Below are 22,776 nucleotides of genomic sequence, written 5' to 3'. Positions count from 1 at the left end.
ATTCCAAGCCTGTTGGGTTGTGAATAGGTTACGCTAGCCATCGATATTGGCTTTACTACTAGAAGTTAATTAATAGAATGTTAGTAACAGTACAAAGCATGTAAATTTTTTTTAAATTCTTGAAATGTATTAAACATCCGCTACACTAGCCATCGATATTGGCTTTACTACTTGCAGTTAAATAATATAATGTTAGTAATACAAAAGGTTACAAATCATTGGCCCATGAAAAATTCATTAACTGTTTCCATAACACTGGTTACAGTTTTGCCCTAGAGCTCAAACTGAAAAAAAAGAAAAGTCATAGCTATAACCTATAGCTGTAACCTGTACATTCTGGTGTCTCTAGTGGAGGTAACTTTTTAAAAGACTTAAATGAGTTTAGGGCAATTATTTTGAGCTTAAGGGCAACATTTTTTCCGATTTTGTAGACCAGTAATTGTAGTTATTTGATTTTCAGTTGTTCTAACGTATATATGTATATTCAATTATGTTAACTGAAGTGAGAAACTTTTAAGTTCGCTAGTTGAATTTTTTTTATTGCTGCAAAATGAAACCAAACTTCCAACTGCTTCGGATATCTGGTTTTCGTGGAGCATGTACCTTTCACTTTACTCCAACACATTATTAACACGCTGGATAGGTATTGCCTTGACAAATTTTGCATTTGTTCTACGTTGTTAAATGTTGTTGAACAGTCATCGAAAAACCGTCATTTAAGAAACATATTCTTATTTAATCTCTCTTAGTTTCTTTACTTTAGCTAAAAGAAAAATCTTTCAATTCTGTTTTAAGGGTTTTTTAATTGTAAAAAAAACCGTACGATAGATCGTATTTTATATCTCTTCCAGGCAATAATTATAAATTTGTATATGAATGTCAAATCAAAAAACCTCAAGGTTGCATATCTTGACGTTATGTTACGGTGGAAGAATAAACTTATCGAATGCTTGGAACTGATTGATCAGTAATTTGGGCAATAAATGTTATTGATATAATTACAATTCAAGAATATCAAGATATTTTTTTTATTGCATTTTTGTAGTTTTTTTTTGTATTTCTGACTGACATTGGCAAAAAGCGCGATTGCGACCACTTGGTTGATGAAACCGAACTTTTTGGAGTTGAGAGATGAATATGAAGTAGCTAACCCTCGGTTCAACAAAAGCCTCACTAAAATAGAGCACAAGCACTGAACTTTCTAGTTCAGTGTTATAAACGAGGCAGGTGGCTATTAAGACTTTGTCGATATAATTTCAATGATAAAAAGCGGGATGTGTCTCGTGAGAAGTTCCGTGATGATGCGTAATTCACTACGAGTTGAATCAAATAGCTTTTTGGACACCGCAGTTGCTATTGCGATACTTTACTAACTTTCCCCATGTACTTGGTTCGCCTCCAATGGCGGATGTGAAGGAAGAAAGAGGTTCGGGGTCAGTGAATTGCTAGGCAGGTCTTGGTAAGTTGTCAGCACCGCTATAGTAATTGGAATGCTTGATGTAAAAATTGAAATTGAATGGAAATGCGTCATCAAAGTTCGAATAATTACAATCGTGAATAATATCTGCAATTCCAATTGATCAGTGAAGAAGATATGGTGATCTAGTTCATTCTTATAGTAATGACTGATTAGCGAATAGTGGGTTTTATCGTTATTCAACTTGTGCTGGGATAAAACATTAACTTACATCAATTCATTTTTATCATCTTTGGCAATAATTGAAATATATTCAACACACTGTTCATCGATTGCTTTCAACGGCACTTTAACCTTAGATTTTCAAACTCGCAGCTAATTTTCTGAATGTCAGTATCCTTTGCATCGTTCAATGGCACCAAAGCGTGAACAATTTGTCTATTGCAAAAGCGACAAGCACTCAAACCGAACTGAATTTCCACTTATTTCTTTGCAGCTCCAGTATGTATTCATGCGTCCAACAGCACGCTAATTTGTAGTGTGATCTCTCCAAGGCAGCAAACCGCGACGGACAGGCGGTACACCTGCTGCCGATCGATGCGATATGCTGTTAGGCAAGAGACAAAACGGTGATGAACTGCAAACATCATATATACACCAGCATAGTGCTCTCACCTAAGGCACTGACCTTCGCCATTATTCGAGGAAAACGACTTCTAGCCGTTATTACTGGTGCGTGAAATCGTTGCGCCAACAAGTTTGGATCGCAGCAGAGGTTGATTGCCAATATTCATTCTACGTTTCTGTATTACTTACCTGTGCTTGGCGGAATAGACGAAGAATTTCGTATTGATTTCCTCCGGCGGCGATGGAAGCATTTCCAGATATGCGGTCTCTTCGAAACATCCCAGCTCTCCATAGCAAACTACTTTATCAGCTCGCTTTTTCCTGTGGATAAGTAAATTGAATTGCATTATTCTGTGCTTAATAAAAATTACAATTCTTGTGATCATTTTCAGTGCATTTCTATAAGTTCATCCGATTGAATTACACTCCATTTAAAAGTATAACATAACAAGTGCTCCATGAGAGAAGTACATGACATATTTGTAAAAGCTATAGCGCTTACCGCAAAACATTTCTTTATTCATATAGTTTGTAATGTACACTATAACTTAAGAACCACTTTATCGATTAATAGATAAATAAACATATATTTTAGTCGCGCGTACGACTTTGCAAGAAGCTTCGCACTGTACACTATTTTAATTGGAATTCTAGCAAACCGATTTTAACGAAATTTTCAGATACATATTGAATATACATAAAAATGTGCAATAGTTTACAATAATCGAAATAACAAAACGTACAAATTTAACCGCACTATGTAACACTGGCTAATTTTAAGAGTAAAGTGACATTTTGCTTATTTTTTATTAATTCTAGATGCAATAACTCTTGTTTTATATTTAGAAACGAGAAACGTAAACAGATAAACGATTTGTTTACATTAGTTTACTTTGGTCCTTTTGACAAGTTACGCGAGATTAGAATCAGGGTGTTGCAAAAAAGTTGTTTTGAGCAAAAAACAACATGTTTTAGAGTACACATACGTATAGTTCAGAAGGTACCGAAACAAGTGACAAACAGTAAACAATGACCAAAACTTGACACAAGATGTTGTTCACCAAACTAAACTTATACAAGATGTCGTTCACCAAACCATGTGCCGGGTATCTGTCGGCCATTTTTGGATTTAACATCGTTTCACCTTAAAATTTGCGTTCATCTACGCTGCATATTTTGCGTACTAAGTGCTAGAAAATGAGGAAAATAAGTTGATATATCATAGAATGTCAGGGGAAATCAAAAAATATAAGTTTTTAAGCTTTTTCGCAACCCTGCCGATGTAACCTATATTTTGTGTTCTCTCGAAAAATTAGGAAATCGAAAAATTAGGAGATTCAAAACGATCAGAAAAACTTTATCAGATTTCATGAAACCTTAAATACTGACCCCATATGTTAGTCAATTGTGATTGCCGGAAACTAGAAGACTACTACTCCGTTTCTTAGATAATCTGTGTCGGAGTTTTTATCAGTCGATTGCCTTTTGGTCCTAAATTGTCTCTGCGAAACGTAAAAAAATCAGAAGTAAACATTTACGTATACAATTTTCATATAAGACCAAGTTTGTTGGCTCACACAGAAACATTTATCCAGTTTTCCAAAGTGAGTAGATTTGTATATTTGCCTCTGCGTTGCTTTGCTTAATTTAAACGCTTGTTTTTGAAGTTATATCACGGCCTCTCGGAGAGGGAGGCAGGCAAAAGATTTTTTTGTTAACATTGCAACATTATGTTTATGCCGCAGTGTGATAGAAGCTTGTCCTCAACAGTACGAATTTCGAGGTATAATGTCGGTCGGTCGTCAGCATATACCAGTTTTACACCAACACCTAACAGCAAGGTCACGTCATTAAAAAACAATGCAAAAAAATAGAGGGCCCATATTGCTACCCTGTGGGACACCTGAGTTATTCGTAAATTGAGATGATCAGCAATTTTCAAGTTTTACACGCAATGCTCTATTGCGTAGATAGGAGCTCAACCATGCAATAAACTTCTGAGAGGCACCGAGTCGCGAAATTTTCTCCAGCAGTATATAATGGTCAATTTTGTCAAACGCAGCTTTCAGGTCCGTGTATATTGCATCAACTTGGTCGAAGAATCAAAACATGTTTTCTTCTTCTTCGCTGTTCGTGTCTTTTAAGTATCTGAATAAACTCTCTTTATTGTGATTAGGGTTTGCAATATTCCCGGGAATTGATTTCCCGGGAAACGGGAATAAAAAATCTCATTTCCCGGGAATTCCCGGGAACCGGGAATGGACAAAAAATTTTAGCAAAAATGAGATTTCAAATAAAGTTTATTAATAAAAGGTATCAAACAATCGTTTACAATTTCATTATCAATTCGCATGAAAAACGGATTAAAAACAAAACTTATTCAAGTTCACTCCAGAAATTCATGATCGATTTTTGTAGCAAATGTTAGCAGAAGAGTAGGTTTCAGGGTTTTTATGCCGTCGAACAATCGCCTCAGATCCACTGACAATTTTTCGTTAAGCCCAAATAATGTGATTCCCTTCTGTAAAACTTTGCTTAAGATCGCTGAATCACCGCTGGTGTCTGATTTCTAGGATACTTCTAAATCACCGATTCCAGCTCTTGCTACATTTCATTAGAAACTGAAAAGTCCAATACTTTTAGTTTGTTGAAGATAAAGCTGAGTGTTTGTCAGGCAGGATTTAGAGCTTTTGAATGCCTACGTAATTAATGTGAAATCGCGGCCACGACCTAAGTTACACTGACTGAGTTTTATTAATTTATTTATTTCTGGTCGCATTGATTTACAAGTTTCAATTTTTTTTATCAATTTACTGGTTTCGAAAAAAAAATCAAGCAAATAAAAAAAAAGACATTAGACGAAGAAAATATTACTTATTTTTTCGTTTACTGAATAAGTCAGCATACATTTTTGACAAATAATTCAAGCAAATAATTTGATATTACACGGCAAACAAATATTGATCGTCCAAGCAAATATTTGCTTCGTATAATGCACACTTTAAAGCTGCTTTACACTTCTACGACATAAGTTTCGTGTTTTGATACAATATTTAGTTTTATTGCAATATTGTATTGAAAATTTTTCGAGGAGCTCGGGAATCCCGGGAAAAGGTAATTCCCGGGAAATCGTTCCCGGGAATGCAAACCCTAATTGTGATCGAGGTAAAAGTTATCGTTAATAAACGATGAACCCTCTGGTTTGAAATAACTTCACAATTTTAGATTATTCAAAAATGTCAATAGTAACATTGACGCACCCGTGAAAATATTTTCATTAGATTGTTTTTTTTTAACAATGTTTTCTAGCGTTATTGGCAGCGATTTCACTTGACAAAAGATTTCATTTGTACTTGATCCAGCTAAGCCAACATGTACGCTACTAACAGCATAACCGAATGTCGTGCGAAACAATAATAGTGTCACTTTTAATTTTTATTTCTATCACTTTTGTGTTTCGAATACATTCACACAAACATATGGACCGAAAAGATACATTGGCACTAGTTAAAATAATGATACAAATCAAAACTAACCTGTTTCTTGCTAGTGTATTTCTCCACTCAACAATTGATTTTTGTGCTGCCTCGTAATGTTTACGTTCCTCCAACAGATCGTTGATATAACGATTATTTTCGAATGCTGTGGAATGAAAAGAAAAAGAATAGAGATTTACAAATGACACTCTCTTGTTTTATAGGCACTATAAGTGCAAACGTATTGAAGGAAAACGGGACGGCTAACGCATTAAAGTAAACATCACGCAGAGAAAGGTAAACTGCATTCGAACGATCTATAAATAAAATACTTGAGCTTTGTATGTATTTCAACACTGCACAGTGCAAGTACATTATAAAGTCCAGATTGTGTGATACCTAGTTTAGTTGCGAAACATTGAAGAGTATATCAAGCACCTAAGGCCTGAAGCAATTATTACACTACTGCCCCGTTTTATTTGACATTCCAAGGAGAACGAGAGATTCAGGTCGTTAATAAACATGACCTTTTAAAATAATAAAGTATGTTACGGTTCCATGATACCTGCAATTCATTATTTTTCCACATCGTTTTTCATAGATAATTATAGATAATAATTAAGTACCAATAAATGTGTTACATGCTTTAAAGAGTTATACATATTCGTGCTTCTGGCTACTATACAAATCATACAAACCCCACTCGTAGTAGAATATTTCTTGAACGTGTGAATGAGAAACGTGTACTGAGGGGGATAAAAATAGCACCACCATGTTTTTACATTAGCATTAATTAGAAACATTGAGTTGAGTATCTTGTATTTCACCATTTGTATACACTTTTCTAACTTTTAGAGCCATCATACTTGTTTTTGTTTAGCACAAACTTTTTAACTTAATGTAACATGAAAATTTGACAACCCTTTGTTCTAGTTTCCACAACAATAGAACTAAAGTCAAAGAGTGTTCACTTACGAGAAAGATTGGAACTTTCCGGATAATTTAGCCAATGTTGTCGATCGAAGAGTTTTACGTTCGGGAAAAAGCTTCAAATCATAACATTTAAAGATACAACCCCTTTAATAAGAAATCGAGCGAAAAATTCATGGAGGGTCTCTGTAAAATGCCATCGAACCTAACCGCATCGAGAATCGTGGAAAAAAGCTAGCTTTTCGCAAACGAATAATGCGTAGAATTGCAGTTAACCAGCAAAAAAACTGCGACACAAGTCCATGCAAAATTGGAAATTCCGGTCAGTGCATAACGCGTACGGCAAGCTCTTCCAAGCGGTGAGAACTTGTAGCTACGTAAACGACTTTGAAAACCCCAGAGCATCATACACAGAATGGCTTCGAACTCGCAGAAAAGTACATTTTCTGGATCGATAAATGGAAAAATATCATTTCTTGGATGGAAAAAAGTGGATGGATGAACTAGATGGCTGAAAATACTATTGGAACGATTTATGCGATTTAGAAATCAAGGTGCGCATGAACTTTGATCGGAGTCAAAGAACTACGTAGAAATTGTGTGGCATTAATGGCTTCACATTTTATATTCCAGTCCCAGAGTAGCCAGTCTGTTCTCCAAATTTGAATCAGGTCGAGAACCTCTGGTCTATACTTGCACGTCGTGTTTACGAAAACAGCAAGCAGTTTGATCATGTAGGTCACCGGTTCTCTACTTGGGGTACCTCTAGGGGTACGCGCAAGAAAAATCAGTAATGGCAGACATAACAATTTTTCTTTATAATACATCATTTGTTGTTCAAACTTGCTCTTAAAACATGACTGCAGTAATTTACCGCATTGGCATGTGGCCTGCCAGAGCAAGTATTTTTTAGCGAATTTGTCCACTTTCTTCCTCTTTATGTCATCCGGGACATCAAACCGGGATTTGGCAACGTAGAACTCCAGTCCCCGTATCTGCTCTGCGTCTGCCTTGATGTAGGTTTCGTCATCTATAACCACAAAATAGTAGGTGGGTGTTGTTCAAGACACGACCGCATGACGTTGATTACCGTATTCTTATATTCCATTTAAACAAATAGTAGAGGGAATTGCAACGCTTCTATTACAAAACTTCGAGGCACCAAACGGTTATTCGTCCCTCTGCTTTGCTTGAGGAGAAACAGTCTCTTATATAGCCCAAAGACATACGCTGGATGATGGTGGCTTCTCAAACCTGGCGGTGCCGGTGGCGGTGCCTCACGCAGTGATGCCACATTTTCATCTGTATTTTGGAGCTCAAAAAATCTTATCACCTTGGTAAAATTTGAAAAAATCTGTAAAATAAAATCTGCATATGTACTGGACATATCCTTCTCGAAAAAAAATGCCATATAGCTTGTTTACCATTTTTCCGCGAATTCATTCATGCAAACGATTATGCGTAGCATATGAATATAATAAAACCTCCGACACGCTCCACCGCATTTGAGTTAATTTATATTTTTCAACTATATTAAGAAGTTTAATTTACGACCCCTTGAAAACCAAAAAAATCTGTATAAATCTGTATTATTTCCAGAAAATCTGTAATCTGTATATGCAGATATCTGTATGAAAAATACGCAAAAATTCTGTATAAATGCAGATAAATCTGTATATGTGGCATCACTGGCCACACGCGCTATAAACATGCACACACGCGCTACAGACATGCATACACGCCATAAACATACACACACGCTATATAGCAAGCCACACACGCTAGCCACACACCTTATATATTAGGGACACACGCTCCGAATATTCACACACGTTATGTGCACACACCCTATATATACATACGCTACAAACCACCTGGCGGTGCGAGTCTCTTTCAGTTTCGGGTTGTATTCACCCAACGATATCTGAATCGGATTACCGCTGGTGGGGTCCAACTCAGATCGAAGGGAAGCCGAACTGAAAGAGGTAATAAGTGCAGCCAACCACTACCACCGCCGCTGTTGCCCGATGCTGATCCACTTCGTCTACTGCCATCGGTGTTGATGCCCGCTGCTGTTGCCTGCTGCTAGTAAACTTAACTGATGGGGTGACATGTTCGAACTGTACCTTTATACAAAGGCTTCGTCAGTTAGTTAGAATGAAGGAGGGGCTAAGTAGCCAATGAAATGACAAGAAACGTAAATAAGCATTGGAAACAGAAAGTGACAACAACAATAGCAACAAAGTCAGATCGATTGTATCCGTTAGTGTTGACTGTGCTTGGGAAGAGAGGTAGTGATTGGCTGCGCGGTATGATTTAGACAATCGATATTAATTACCAATTTTTCAATAGTGTATCTCAAACAATAGTTTGTTTTTGTTACATAAATTAAACCGTAAAAGAATTTCTGATCGATTGATGCCAAAACCTCGAAAACCTGATTATAAATGACTGAAAAATAAGCGCTCAAAACCTGACCACTTTTCCCTGGTTTTCCCTGGTTGAATTACTAGATTTTAAAATTCAGGTGCCTAACTTCGATATGGACGTTAGTCAACGTCAAAAAATTCTCTGGCGAATTTCTTCTTGTTTCGATGGATAATAACTACTGAATCCCCAAATCGATTATTATGAAATGTTACACGTAGTAATAATATACTTTAAACTAGTTATACCCAAGTTTTCATCAATTTTTACCTACAGACAAAAAAGTTACACACGGATAAAAATGGTGCACCCTTTCGAGTACAGGCATTAATGCTTTTCATAAAATAACGTAAACCTTCCCTTGCGAGGCACTGGAGGAACTGTACCGTGCGAATGACACACGTAAGTTCTACGAGTTATACCTTCTCACGAACAAGTGTGAGGTGATTGAAAGATGGAAGCAGTACTACGATGAGCAGAGGACGACGACGAAGTGGTAGTAGATCTCGATGTACGCGCAGATGACGACAGAATTCCAGCCCCTGACCTCCAAGAGGTTAAAGATGAGATCGGCCGGCGAGCAACAACAAAGCCGCTGGAGCTGACCAACTTCCCAGCGAGCTGCTAAAGCACGGTGGTGAATCACTGGCTAAGGCGCTACACTGGGTTATTGCCAAGATTTAGGAGAAAGAGGTAGTCGGGAGGAGTTGGTGGAGGGTACAGTGCGCCCCATCAAAAAAGGCGACAAGTTGGACTGCTGCAACTACCGTGTAATCACGCTGCTGAACGCCACCTACAAGGTACTCTCTCAAACTCTGTGCCGTCGACTATCACTGTTTGCGAGGGAATTCGTGGGGCAAAACGAAGCGGGATTTATGGGTGCCCGCACCACCACGGACCATACATTCGCGGTACGGCAAGTCCTACAGAAGTGCCGTGAATATAACGTGCTCATTCGTTTATCGATTTCAAATCAGCATACGACACAAAAGATCGAGATCACTGATGGCAAATTATGCACGATTACGCTTTCCCGGATAAACTGACGCGGTTGGTCAAGTCGGCGATGGATCCGGTAGTGTGCGTAGTTCGAGTCTCCTTGCTTTTCTTTTATCCTCAGAAAACCTCTAAAGTGCAGGAGAACATCCTGCACTGCGAAAACTACTGCTCTCACACTAATGAGCAAATCAACGCACATGCTAGAAGAGAGCGACAGACGGTTTTTATCTGCTGAGTTTCCTGAGGGCACCGCGATGAAATCTGAAATCTCTCTCTTGCGAGACAATGAACTATGGTGTACTTTCTCACACGTGTGGACATCACGCACAATAGACTGCATTGCTCGTGCCGCTCGTGCCGGTTGAATTTACACTTATGTAATTCGTTTTCGCAGTGTAGCTACACGAGGACTACACTTTTGCCGGGTAGGTTTTTTTTCACTTTCCGGACTACTCGCCAGTGGACACTGTTGTGCACTTCTGCGTTTTCTCTGTAGAGTGATCCACCTCTCTCGTTTCTATCAGATGTGGGGTGAGCTGGAAGTGTTTATGAATTCGTGGTGGAAGGTTTATACTGTCTTCTCTGGATCCTCTTCTTCTCATGTACTTAGTCTAATGGCCAGTCCAATTCGTTCGGCTTCAGCCTTCAGTCTGATGTACGTCTTAGTCATCTTCTCAAGGGTTCGTGCTACAATATCAATGTCATAGGCGAAGCCAAAGAGCTGAAGAGACCTTCTAAATATCGTGCCACTCGTCTCGATACCAGCCCAACGAATCACATCTTCCAAAGCGATGTTGAATAGCAAGCACGATAATAAAGTAACACTCTTCGAAATTCGAAGAGACTCGCATGCTTGTCATTCTCCTCAGTATGTGAAAGAAGAGGAGAAAAAATTCACCGCGCACTTCCCTTCCAGTATGAGCCCGCGTGTAGCAAATGCTTTCACCACACTGCTTTTTTCTCCACTCCAAAGTGTCTCAACCAGCTTACAGAAAGACAAAAACGCGTTTTCATGATAAAATTCAAAATGGCGGCGAATCCAAGATGGCGATCAAACTTTTGAATACTCCACATGAAAGCCCTAGATGTTTTCTGTATAATGAAATGCTGTTTAAAGAGGGTTTTGGGACAAATATTTGAAATATAGCTCGATAAAAATATTCGATTTTCGCTTTTCCAAATATTTGTTCACCCCTTGGCGAACAAGGGGTCCACCAAATGGAACAAATTTATGTGCAGTTATTAATTTTTCACTGCGTTTAATCGAACTAAAATAAAAAAATCCATTTTCAAAGACCTCGTGTCACTAGTGGCCTGGTTTCAGCGAGAATTGCCCATAGAATAGAGCAATGGTTCATCTTATCCACCCTGTCCGTCTTGCCCGTTCTTCCCCTACATTACATAACAAGTTACAAGAAATCATGACGACATTTATTTGTGAAAAAACGCTACTGTCCAAACGTAGTACTTATTTCCTTCATCACGAGAAATGGATTAAGAAAACATGATGATCATCAAGGCCGATGGTGACTTGCTGACCCCTTTCTCTTAATCGGTTTAGCATGAAAGTACCGTTCTCCCGGCTAACCCAAATGCACTTTCTTCGTTCAGTGTACGGCCTCGTTTCACGGCGAAACTAATTTACTCAAACAATGGCCTGTAAGTGTTTCATATTTTAAAATAATGTTACCGTAGCTGACCAGTGAGACGAAAGAATTATGCGGTTTCTTTTGTTCGCGTTTTTCACATTCTTTCTTTATATCAAGGTTGTTTTCATTTTAGTGTGCCATTGTGGTTCAAGATGAATAATAGTTACTGAATCTATCACCCTGATATTAACCAAATGAGCCGTCGCTCAGTTTTTATTGTTTCTCCAAAATTATCGCTGTATTGAGGTTAAGAAACAGAATTTCCAATCGAATACTTATACGCTATATTTAAAAAAATATATATTGCACTAAATATACTGAGCACAACTTTAAAAATTGCCGTGAAAATCAATTATAAACACCTCTCGAATGTTCTTGTGATAAAATATTTTTATCTTCACACGAAACAAGAGCTCTGATTTGTCAGAATATATATTTGGGAGTTATAAAGATTAAATAATTGAAATACAATTATTGTCCCGTTTGTTAGTGTTTCTATCTATATCACGTTTGTTTATAACATTATTACAACATTTATAACATTAATATATTTCATGTAATCTTCTCCATGTAAAATAAGGCATTTTTGATAGCAAGAAGCTATAATGATCTCATCAGCACAATTTTATACAAGAGAAGGGGCAGAAGAAAGCAACTGACAAAGCCCATTATCTGCCTTACTTATATCTACCATTATCTCTCCACTTATATTTTGTTTAATCGGAAAATAGAATAAAATAACGGATAGAGTTGACTTTTTGCTCTTGTTTAAATTTATGTTCTAGTATTTTTTTACTTTACTTTACGCATAACTTTTAAATGGCACAATTCCTAAGGGCACAGTTATATGTTTCATAAGTTGAGTCAGGGTATCGAAATACCGGGTCTGAGATCAAAAGTTGCCAAATAACGAAGTCTTGAAGTGTGACAATGCTGAAGCAATTTTACAATAATATTTCACTATTTTACATAGTGTTTTCTTAAATTAAACTTAATGGAAAATGTTACACGCGTTCGAAGGTTGCATGAGATTTTTTTTATTATCGTCGAAATGGTACGATGGGTCTCAGAATTAGAAAATATTTTTCCGCGGTTAAGGTTTATTAACAAATCAACAAAAAATAAAATGGTATATTATGGGTTGCCGAATTTCACTTTTACCATTGGCGCTTTTACTATAAGCCATCTCAAGCAAATAATTTTGCCTACAAAAGTGTGAGACGACAATTTTCTGTCTGAGACTTTCATCGTGATCAGTTTTTTTGTTTTACAAGGAAGCACTACCTGGTCCGGAACCCTGTATTCCAATTTCGTTCGGAAATAAAATCGGATTTTTAAGATTTCGAGCGAACTCTGGATCGGACTTCTGTGCTCTACCTGGTCCGATGTCGATTACTAATATAATCAAGTTTAGTGACTTTTTTGAGAAATTCACTTTTCTGAGTTACCGTTACAATATCTGCACCTTTGGCAGATCAAATTATAGTTTTGCTATAAAACCTGCTATTAGTACAGTTACTGTTTCGCTTGCTTCCTACATCGGACCTTCCATTTACTGACAAGAGGCAACGCAGACAAAAGAAGACGCTAAAACATTCTACGCTACGCTAATAACGTTACGTCAGTAACCTGCAACTCATCCGCAGTGTGCTTGCCGCTAGTTGATTCTTTCATTTTATCCATTAACAAATAATTCATTTGGCATTGTCGAGTCACAGCCACACGCCTGGTTGATCTCCGTAATGATTAACGTCGGGCACAGGCAGAATGATTACGGTCACAGATTATGACAGCAACATGATCAATGCAGTAGCAAAATTATGCGATGACACTAATAATATAAAAGTTCAAAATTATAATTCGTGATTCAGCATTGGACGCTGGCCTAATATAACGGAAACATTCGAAACCGAAAGCAACATTAATATTAAATAGAAATTGGTAATTAGATTGCTAAATTTGGCATACTTTCTTACTAATGACAACGAAACTTTTTTCAAATAGACCTACATAGCATTGGGAGATTCTCTTCTCTCTCACTCTGTTTCGTTAATTACAGAGTCTTTATGAAATTTTTTAAAGATTTCTTGCCACAAATTGAAAGATTGCAATGTTGCCTAGCTTACAATGCAAAGAGTATCATGAAACATGTAAAAATAACTTCGTTATTAATCAAAGAGAAAGTAAACAAAGCGAATCTCTCAATGTCACTTAGGTCCTTTTGCAAAGTTATGCGAGAATTGTAACAGATATGACACTTGGTTGCCCTATCCAGACTAATGAGTAAATGAATTAAGTTCATAAACTACATACATATCGTCGGTTTCGTGCAACACTGGTAGAACTAAAAAATCATGGTTTCGAGAAATACGCGTTTGAAAATTAGCCTCGAATATTTACTTTTATTTTCGAGAAAACTTAAAAGTTTAAGATTTCCAATCCCCAGTCATCATTTTTGGGTCTATTATGCGCATATTTCGAGCGCGTTGTACAACTTAAACCATATTTTCACTAACTTTATGAAAATCTATCGATTTACGAGCACTCATAATCCTGGATTTTTTCGTGAATTTTGAAACGGTGTTTCGTGGGACGAAAGTTTACAGTATTTTGCTTCGTTTGCCACCAAAAACTCAAAAATGCCAAATTTTGAGTAGTTGCACGAAACCGGTGATATGCAATAAGAACACAAGGCATTCATGAGAATTATTTTAAATGCACATTTTACAACTAAAACAAAAAGCGTGAGAAAACCGTGAGTTTGGTCAGTAGTGATAAAAGCGAATGATGGTAAAATCGAAAAACCGCTGTATTATTGTATTAATATTATTATTTTAATTTTTAATATACTCCCTTTACCAACTGTGTCTTGATGTTTTTTCGCTTAAAAATCATGAGCATAGTAAATACTATAAAATACTCCAAGCTCTATGCTTAATTTAATGTTTTCGGCAACACAGGAGCTATTCCGAAAAAAAAAGAGAATGGCACGTCTTATTCTAGATGGTAATCACCTTCATTGGTTGGCCCATGACAAAGCAAACGTTATGTACCAACATTTTTCTTCTTTAACACACATGCCGCAATTTTGCAACAGTTGGGACCCGTTTACTCTACTCTGTATAGAGCCCATTGAAAATCGAATTGTTTGGAGATAATTTTTTAATATCACTATGGGGTACATGATTGTTGCATACAATAACATGTTTATGGCCTGACGCGATTTTCTGATGTGGTACTATATTCGAAGTGTGCATATGCTCTTAGACACACGCGCATACAAATAAGCACTTTACCCGCGTATACACAGTAGCGCAGACTGCCGCAACGTCTTAATTACGATTTTCTTAAATCCTGTTAACTAATAGCGGATCATGCTTTTTGTTTAGTGGCATGTTTTAGAAAGCTTTCAAATCGGAGTTGATAACACTAGTAAACACAGGTTTTGCCCTAAGGCTCAAACTGGAATAAATGAGAGACTATAGCTTTTTAACCATTCCTGTGAATTTTGGTGCCCCTAGCAACGATAGCTTTTTAAGAGACTTAAATGAATTTTCTCGTGAGCCAACGTAGAAGCAAAGAATCCTGGCGAGCATTTGCGGCATTTTGACGTTTTTAACGCACTTTTGCATACTTCTGTATACTAGGGTCTCTGAAATTCACAGAAATGGTTTAAAACCTATAATCTTTCTAGGGAAACTCTTTTGAGCTTTAGGACAATATTTCTGTCGCTTTTGTCAACCAGTGTTTCATGGTGCCGTCGAATTTCATAATAACTATAGCTTCGAGATAAGTGAACCACAGAAACTATCACTTAGTGTTTGTGTTTGGTTCGAGATGTCCATCAATTTCGGCGTGGACTTGCATCTAGAGAAAGCTCAGTTTTTGCCTTTCTCCTAGAAAGGTATAGCAATCACTGAAAAAACTGAAGGTATAAAAGTGCTCAAAAGGGCCGAATGTCGTATATCACTCGACTCAGTTCGACGAGCTGAGCATTTTCTGTATGTGTGTGTGTGTGCGTATGTGTGTGTGTATGTGTGTGTGTATGTGTGTGTGTAACGCTCTCCCAATCTCACTTGATTTTCTCAGAGATGGCTGGACCGATTTCAATGAAATTAATTGCAAATGAAAGGTCTAGTTGCCCCTTAAGACCCAATTGAATTTTATTGTATTCGGATATCTAGTTTAGAGGTTATGTATCAAAATGTAAAAATCATGAAACATCAATATCTCAGAAACTACACAACCGATTTGAACAAAATTAATTTCGAATGAACGGGCTACCTAAAAAACCCTTAACTTTTGAATTTTATGAAGATTGAACTTGTGGTTCAGAAGTTATGGAAAGAAACGTGTTCTGGAGACTGTTTAATCTCATTCATGTTTCTCAGAGATGGCTGGACCGATTTTCATAAAATCAGTGTCAAATGGAAGGTCTAGTTGTCCCATGAGACCCTATTGATTTGTTTTGCAATCGGACTATTAATTTGCCTGTTATGTTTAAAAATGTGAAATTCAGCTATGAACACATTCCGAAGACTACTTGGACTCACTCACTTTTTTCAGAGATGGTTGAACTGATTTCCACGAATTTAGTTTCGAATAAAAGGTCTAGCTGCCTCATAACACCTCATTAAATTTTGCTGTAATCGGACTGTAACTGTCATGTATCGAAATGTGAAAATCACGAAAATTCATTATCTTAGAAACTACACTACCGATTTGAACAATATTGATATCAGATGAACAGGCTAGTTAAGGGTTAAATGATGAATTAGGATTGAACACGTGGTTTCAAAGTTTGGCTGCCCTATACGTTCCCTTTTCATTTGAGTATAATCGAACTTAAGCAACCGTTATGCATTAAATTGTTAAAACAACAAAAGTCTATTATCTAAAGTATTACACGACTTATTTGAACATAATTAGTGTCATACAAACGAGTCATCTCTCAAACTTAGAAATAACAAACTGCATAACAATTTGATATGTGGTTCAGAAGTTATGGAAAGAAAAGAAATTCAAAGAATATTCAAAACTATACCTGCTTTGATCAATATATTTGGCCTCAACATGATGTAAATGTGGTATCGTACTATTTGAACGTTCCCGATATCGCTCGTGATTAAATTGTTCGAAATTAAGAGTCCTTTCTTTTATTTCGCTATTTCTTTAGCGCTAACATTACGTCAAATTTCATATCTTATACTTCAATTCCAGCATCAATATTTTAGACCCCAAAGAGTGAATGTACCTTAATTGGATTTAAGCATTCATGTAAAACTATTTTTACAAATAACAAGTTTGAATGAGGAAGGCTGAGTCTGACCGCTAGGTGGATTAATTTGTGTTTTTATATTAACTTTCGATCAGATAAATGCAAGCAAAACTACACTCAGAAATTTACTTGAATTGTTAATTACAGTATCACAATTTTTTGGATTTGCCGTAGTTCTTCTGCCTCGGTTAAATGTCTACAATATTGCATTATACTACGCCTTCGCCAATAATTTTATTGATATCATTCTTAAAGATGATTCGAAATAACTTTAATTAAGGCTTGTTCAAACATTTATCATAAAAAAAACTTGCCATAGTAAAGTTTCGCTCGTAGAAACCATCAACATTTAAGTGTCACCAACTTCAAAAGTAAATTTGTATTCGTAGCCTTGGCAGTATATTTCTCCTCAGATTGATAAATACCAAAAACAAAAGCATTCTCTGCTGTCGAACGCGGGTAGCTGTTTTTACTTTCAATGTTAAACCGAAACGAACCGTTACACTTTCCGTCTAAAACTAAAACTGTGTCTGCCGAACTGATCCGGTCAAAAACCTGTTTGCAATGGTGCTGTTTGTGCCATGAATCGGTAAATCGCAAGTTCGGTACTTCGTTTGTATTTTTGCAGCTGACGGAAAGTTGTCATTGTTTTACACACATATCATCAAGTATATATCAAATATCTTATTATGACCTGTAGCACTTTTTTAACAGTTTCCATTATCAATTCATTGAAACTGAAACATATTTGAAAACTCGACTAAAAGTCCAATTTATTTCATTTCATTTAAATTTTAAGTCTGAGCCTCTGTGTGTAAGTTAAGTGTTTTTTTTTATTTGTCTTCTTCTTCTTTTTGTTAAAAAATATGTACAAACGCGTTGTTTATATATAATGCGTAAATTTTCCTGTTATGGAGTATAAATAGCACGGAAAACATGACTAGATAAAAAATGATAAAAAGGCCGTGTAGTGTGGATCTTGAAAGACTTGAAAAAGTGTCTACCCGAAAAGAAAGAGTGGAGTTTTGAAAACTTTAAAAATCTATATGGATGCTGTCAAATGTAATATTTAATAATAGATAATATTACGTATTGTAATATATGTATCGTTTATTTTTACGAAAAATTGACAGTGCATCAACAATAGGGTGCCAATGGAATGTTTAAGAGAAATTAGATTATCGAATTTCGTTCAGTAGTAATGTTTGCATTGAAAATGAACTTTTTTCGGATAGTTATATAAAAAACCAAAACAGATAATTGATTTTAATGAATTTCCCATGGAAGGTAATTATATAAGCTCACTAACAAAAGCGTTTCCACGCCCTTGCGGGTGGCCTTCCGGGAGTTTACCGGAACATTCGCCATGGTGGACGAAAATGCGAAAATGAAATGCAAAACGAAATGCGTGTAGGCATTAGGGTGGAGAATCGTTAAATGGGAAAAACGAAACTTGATAGCAGAAAGCCAGAACCAAGTTTTTTTTTGTTCTATTAGGGGCCCCAAACAATCCTAAATTTATCGGAAGTCGATTGGTTTAGTCTCCGCTTGGCGCATTGTAATTCAAATTTATATGGAGATTTGTATGGAAAAACCAACGTTTATGAATTTTCTTTTCTAAACAAGATTTTCTGCATTTAAATCGACATACTCAACTTTGAACAGCTATAGCTCTTCTTAGGGACATCCTAGCATTTCAGTGCCTTCTGCAAAGTTATTGGGCATCTAAAATACTATACTTCAACATAATGTAGTGCATTATTAGATCATTATTGAGCTCTCTAGAAAGGTAAACGCAAAAAAGTAGGTTTTCCCATATGAATTTTCATACAAATTTGAAATGCAATGCGCCAAGCGGAGACAAAATCAATCGACTTTCGGTGAGTTTAGGGTTATTTGGGGCCCCAGAAGGAACCAAAAAAACTTGGATCTGGAAAATCGATCACTTTTCTCCACCCTAGTAGGCATGTTTTTAGGTTCTTTCCTCGTTTTATTTACCAATTCCTCCTCAATTTTCGCGTCAAAATTGCTGGAGTAGATTTTACGATTCTGGTTTGCCTAAAGGCTCTGGATGGGACGCAGCTGAGGAACGTTTGGTGGGTTGGCCGACCTGGGTACCACATCGATTTTCAGCCGCTTCATCTCCCCACACGATTGCTTCGGGTAGTGGGCCGACACCAGATCTGGCCAGAGCACCGCGTCTACGCCCCTCTAGTATTCCTTGATGAGTAAAAAACGAAGTGCCCTGCCAGTCGTTGCCATCCAGGGTGAGATAGGTCTTGGCGTCGACCACCACCATCACGTCGCGATTCGCCGGAAAAATCGACTCGACCATCTTATTCAGTCGCTGCCACTGCGTCACTGTCTGCAGCTTCTTGTCGTTCAGGGTAGTCGGCCGTCCGATGCTCTGATAGGTTAGTCCAACGGTACCAAGATGTTGTAGATGCCGGAGCAAGCGTAACCGGCGTCCCTTTTCCGTACGATGTCCGTTTTTTCGCCATTACGGTGAGAGTTCGAGTTATTTTTTTTCTGCCGACTAATGGGCTACTATGATTGATGCTGCATGGATAGTTTCGTCAGTGCATGTAGGTAGAGGTAAACCCATGATAAATCGGTATTTTTTGAGCATTTTTTGAAGTAGAACACTTCTCTCGAAATTCGGCTACATAGGGATGTGAAATGAAAATCTAAAACCGAAAGAAGTAAAAAATATGTCCAATTTCAAATGCTAATAAATCGGTTAGTATTCGATGGATTTCCTTCGTTCTTGCAGCAGTAGATTGGAAAATCTTCTAAGATTCTTCCCAAAAGAAGATAATTGTAATTTTATTATTCACACTATTGTACTATTGAAAATAGTCAAGCCTTGTCAAAACGAAAAATTCGACTTCTGATTAGTCGTAATATGATTGCTTCCCCAGCACGGTCGACAGAATCATATACCTTGCAACTTAAAACAGGCTATTTGGCCTATATAAGAGCCTGTTTCAGTCGAAGCCGCACATAATAGTTCTAGACAGTGACAACAGCAATCGTCCTCCCTTAGCAACAGCACTAGCTTTGCAGTGGATATCAGCGATGGCGGAAAGCGGCCACATTATCCGGCCACATATCAGCATTTCACTGTTTATTTTATCACAACGAATACTTTATTCGCACTGTCAGTGATAACGCAAAGATGTGATCGGCATCGTATCCGATACTAAATTGAACAACAAATTGTCCTTTTCAGAATGAAACAAAACCTGATGATCAAAACGTTAATGTTTTCTCTTGAGTTAATTTACATTTTTAAATTTGTAAAAGTTATAAATTTCACTTTGTTTCTTTTTTTTTTTTTTCTTTTCCTTCAATCATGAGCACGACATCCGAAAAAATTTCATCTCAAAATTTGAAAAATGTCAAGCCCCAACCATGACAAGCAACTTACTATATTATTGAAAATGGTCAATCCTTGTTGAAGCGCAAAATTCGATTGATCTGATTAGTCAACGTTCATTTACTAGAAAAAATGACTGACACGCAAGCAGCCGGGTTATCTTTCTTGTAAAAGTATTCTACTTCAACATTGCGGTCGTGGCTTTGCACACAACCCTCCTGGGATTTTTAATGCAAAAGTTAGGGCTCACCAATTTTGTCTTCTCGAAAAAAGTCTCCATCCCTAATTTAAGCCTAATCGGACTTATAATAAGGTTTCACATACAGTCGTGAAAGTCTTACATTTTTGACCAATGAAAAAATGCCCAAGAGTAGTTCTTGAAGTTTCCGAAAACGACTTTTTCCGATAGCAAATCTCTTAAAAATGCATGAGATGTCGAGATCTGATGAAATTTGAAAGAAAATGTTAAAAAAAATACTTTCAGGGACATGGAAACTTTTGCGCTTGGAGACTCGAACTACACCAGAACACACAAGAGACACTCCCAGCTCGATATTTTGGCATGGGAAATTTTTACTTAAAAAAATCTTAGACTTAGAAAAAAGACTTAATCGTAAATTAAATTCGGGAAGTCGATTTCCATTGGAACTCTAATAAACTATCGAAAAATGGTGAAATTAAAAAATTGGCAACAAGCGATAACTATATTATTTTTTATCCAGGAGCCAACATTCAAAGACATTGATCGTTTAGCAAAAAGTCGTTAATGGAGAAGAAGAATTTGAGGTTAAGAAGGAAGTCTTTTACAAAAATATTTTGAAGGTATAATTGAAAATTGTAACCATTAAATATGTTCACGTAGATTTCAGAATAGACGCGTTTTTTTATGCGGATATTTGTTATTTTTTTAATATTAATTTCCATTTTGCGGCTACTGCTTTGAAAAGCTAGATATGAATATAGAATCGCCACGTAATTGTGCCGATTGTAAATAATAGCAGATTTTAAGTAGTTTTTAATACGGCACGAATCAGAAAAATACTGATTTCGTTACAACAAGCCTGGTATTGATTAATCAGAGAAAACAAACAAATTCGAGAACAATTAAAAAAAATTAATCCTTTTCCCAACTGTACATAAATCTGCAGATTTATAACCTCTCACTCAACGATATCCATAAAAAAATCAGTCGCTCGCAACATTATATTTTTGTTAGCTTTATCCGATAGTTCCGTGTGGGTTAGTACCCACATGGATATTTTTCGAGTGGGTACTACTACCCATGCTACCCACATGAACCGCCGGCTCTGTGAGAGCTGCCAGATCCCACTGGAGATTCAAATTTATCGATTTCGCATAATAGTTTTGAAAATAACTAAGTCAGTCAGTTCCGACGCTGTGGTATGCAAATGTAGCGTGTCTGATATCCGTTCAATTAGATATATATTCCTAAATCTACTTTCGCTTTAACCCAACCTATCGATCAGTATCAATAGATGCTGTGATGTTATGAAATCTCTAGGCACTCTGAGTTATATTATACCCTTTCAAATAGGCGAAATCGTTTGAGCTGAGAAACGAAACCAGTACGTTGAAGTAATATGTAACACCGATTCGTTGCTTTCAACTGACCTGGTAAATTTCGCCGACAATACGGTTTGATAGAGAGAAAACTGCTATCTATCAACTTCGCATTCGATTTAAAATAATAATAAATTTATACAATAGAAATTTAATTTAAGTCTATGTTCTTCCATCTTCCAGTTGGTTGCGAGGTAAGATGCTGATCTAAAAAGCCAATCGTAGTATGATCGAATCTCGGTGAGAAGAGGCCGATAAAGTCTATCGTAAATTTCCAGTACACTAGCACTTGGCTGCAAATTTTGTATCAAACTAACAGAAGCTCAAATTTCGAATTAGAATGTAGCTCCTGGGTTTATGCTCTTTAGTTTGAAGATTTTTTTTTGAAAATTCCTAATATTAAATGTGAAGCATAAACATCCCTAGATGCCTTGATTCAAACGATTCGTAGAGTAAAGACTATATGGAATAAAATGGATCGAAAATAGAATGTATAGACGCAGCCAAGAATCACTGTCATTTTGCAACATTTTATATTCAACCCATTTATTTGATTGCATCTTGTTGTTTAACTCAAAGAGTCAAGGTCGACGAATAAATGTCGACATGAAATTATTGAAACCGAACTTTTTTTGAAACCAAATGTCTCAGCAACACATAAAACTTCGTGATCTGGTGTAGTTTCAAAAAAAAATCAGCAAAATGGATATTCCATCTTCCCATTTAAAAACCTACTGACTCGACGGACCATCCATTTCTAAGACATTTGGCCCTTTTTGAAGCTTTAGCTGCTTTGGGGCACGACTTCCGGAAGTCCGATTGCATAGGCTAAATAAACCTTTTAGACTTTCACCAGGGACTGGTAATAACGAATTCTCCGTACTTGCTGAGAAAATGACGTCGTTGTTTCGTCGTTGGTCGTCGTTGAAAAACAAAATGTCTAATATCAGCACTTTATTCTTGCAAAGGGATGTTGTGAAAATATACTATTTTAAACCATGCAATAGAAGTCT

At 36.8% G+C, this 22,776-nt stretch overlaps 1 protein-coding gene across 3 annotated transcripts in view; it reads right to left on the bottom strand.

The window, feature by feature from the left end:
* Positions 1 to 22,776, bottom strand: part of LOC129718993 (uncharacterized) — a 115,653-nt gene that overhangs the window by 34,761 nt on the left and 58,116 nt on the right. For 2 of the 3 annotated variants that reach the window (XM_055670291.1, XM_055670290.1), the window contains 2 exons: positions 5,581 to 5,686; positions 2,234 to 2,365 (listed from right to left, as the gene is read on the bottom strand). In XM_055670291.1, coding sequence (XP_055526266.1) covers positions 2,234 to 2,295 — 62 coding nt within the window. In that variant the 5' untranslated portion in view covers positions 2,296 to 2,365; positions 5,581 to 5,686. The other variant, XM_055670294.1, reaches the window with a different exon arrangement.

Source organism: Wyeomyia smithii, chromosome 1 (genome assembly GCF_029784165.1).
Source record: "Wyeomyia smithii strain HCP4-BCI-WySm-NY-G18 chromosome 1, ASM2978416v1, whole genome shotgun sequence".
Classification (NCBI taxonomy): Eukaryota; Metazoa; Arthropoda; class Insecta; order Diptera; family Culicidae; genus Wyeomyia; species Wyeomyia smithii.
This window is presented reverse-complemented; position numbering and strand designations above follow the sequence as displayed.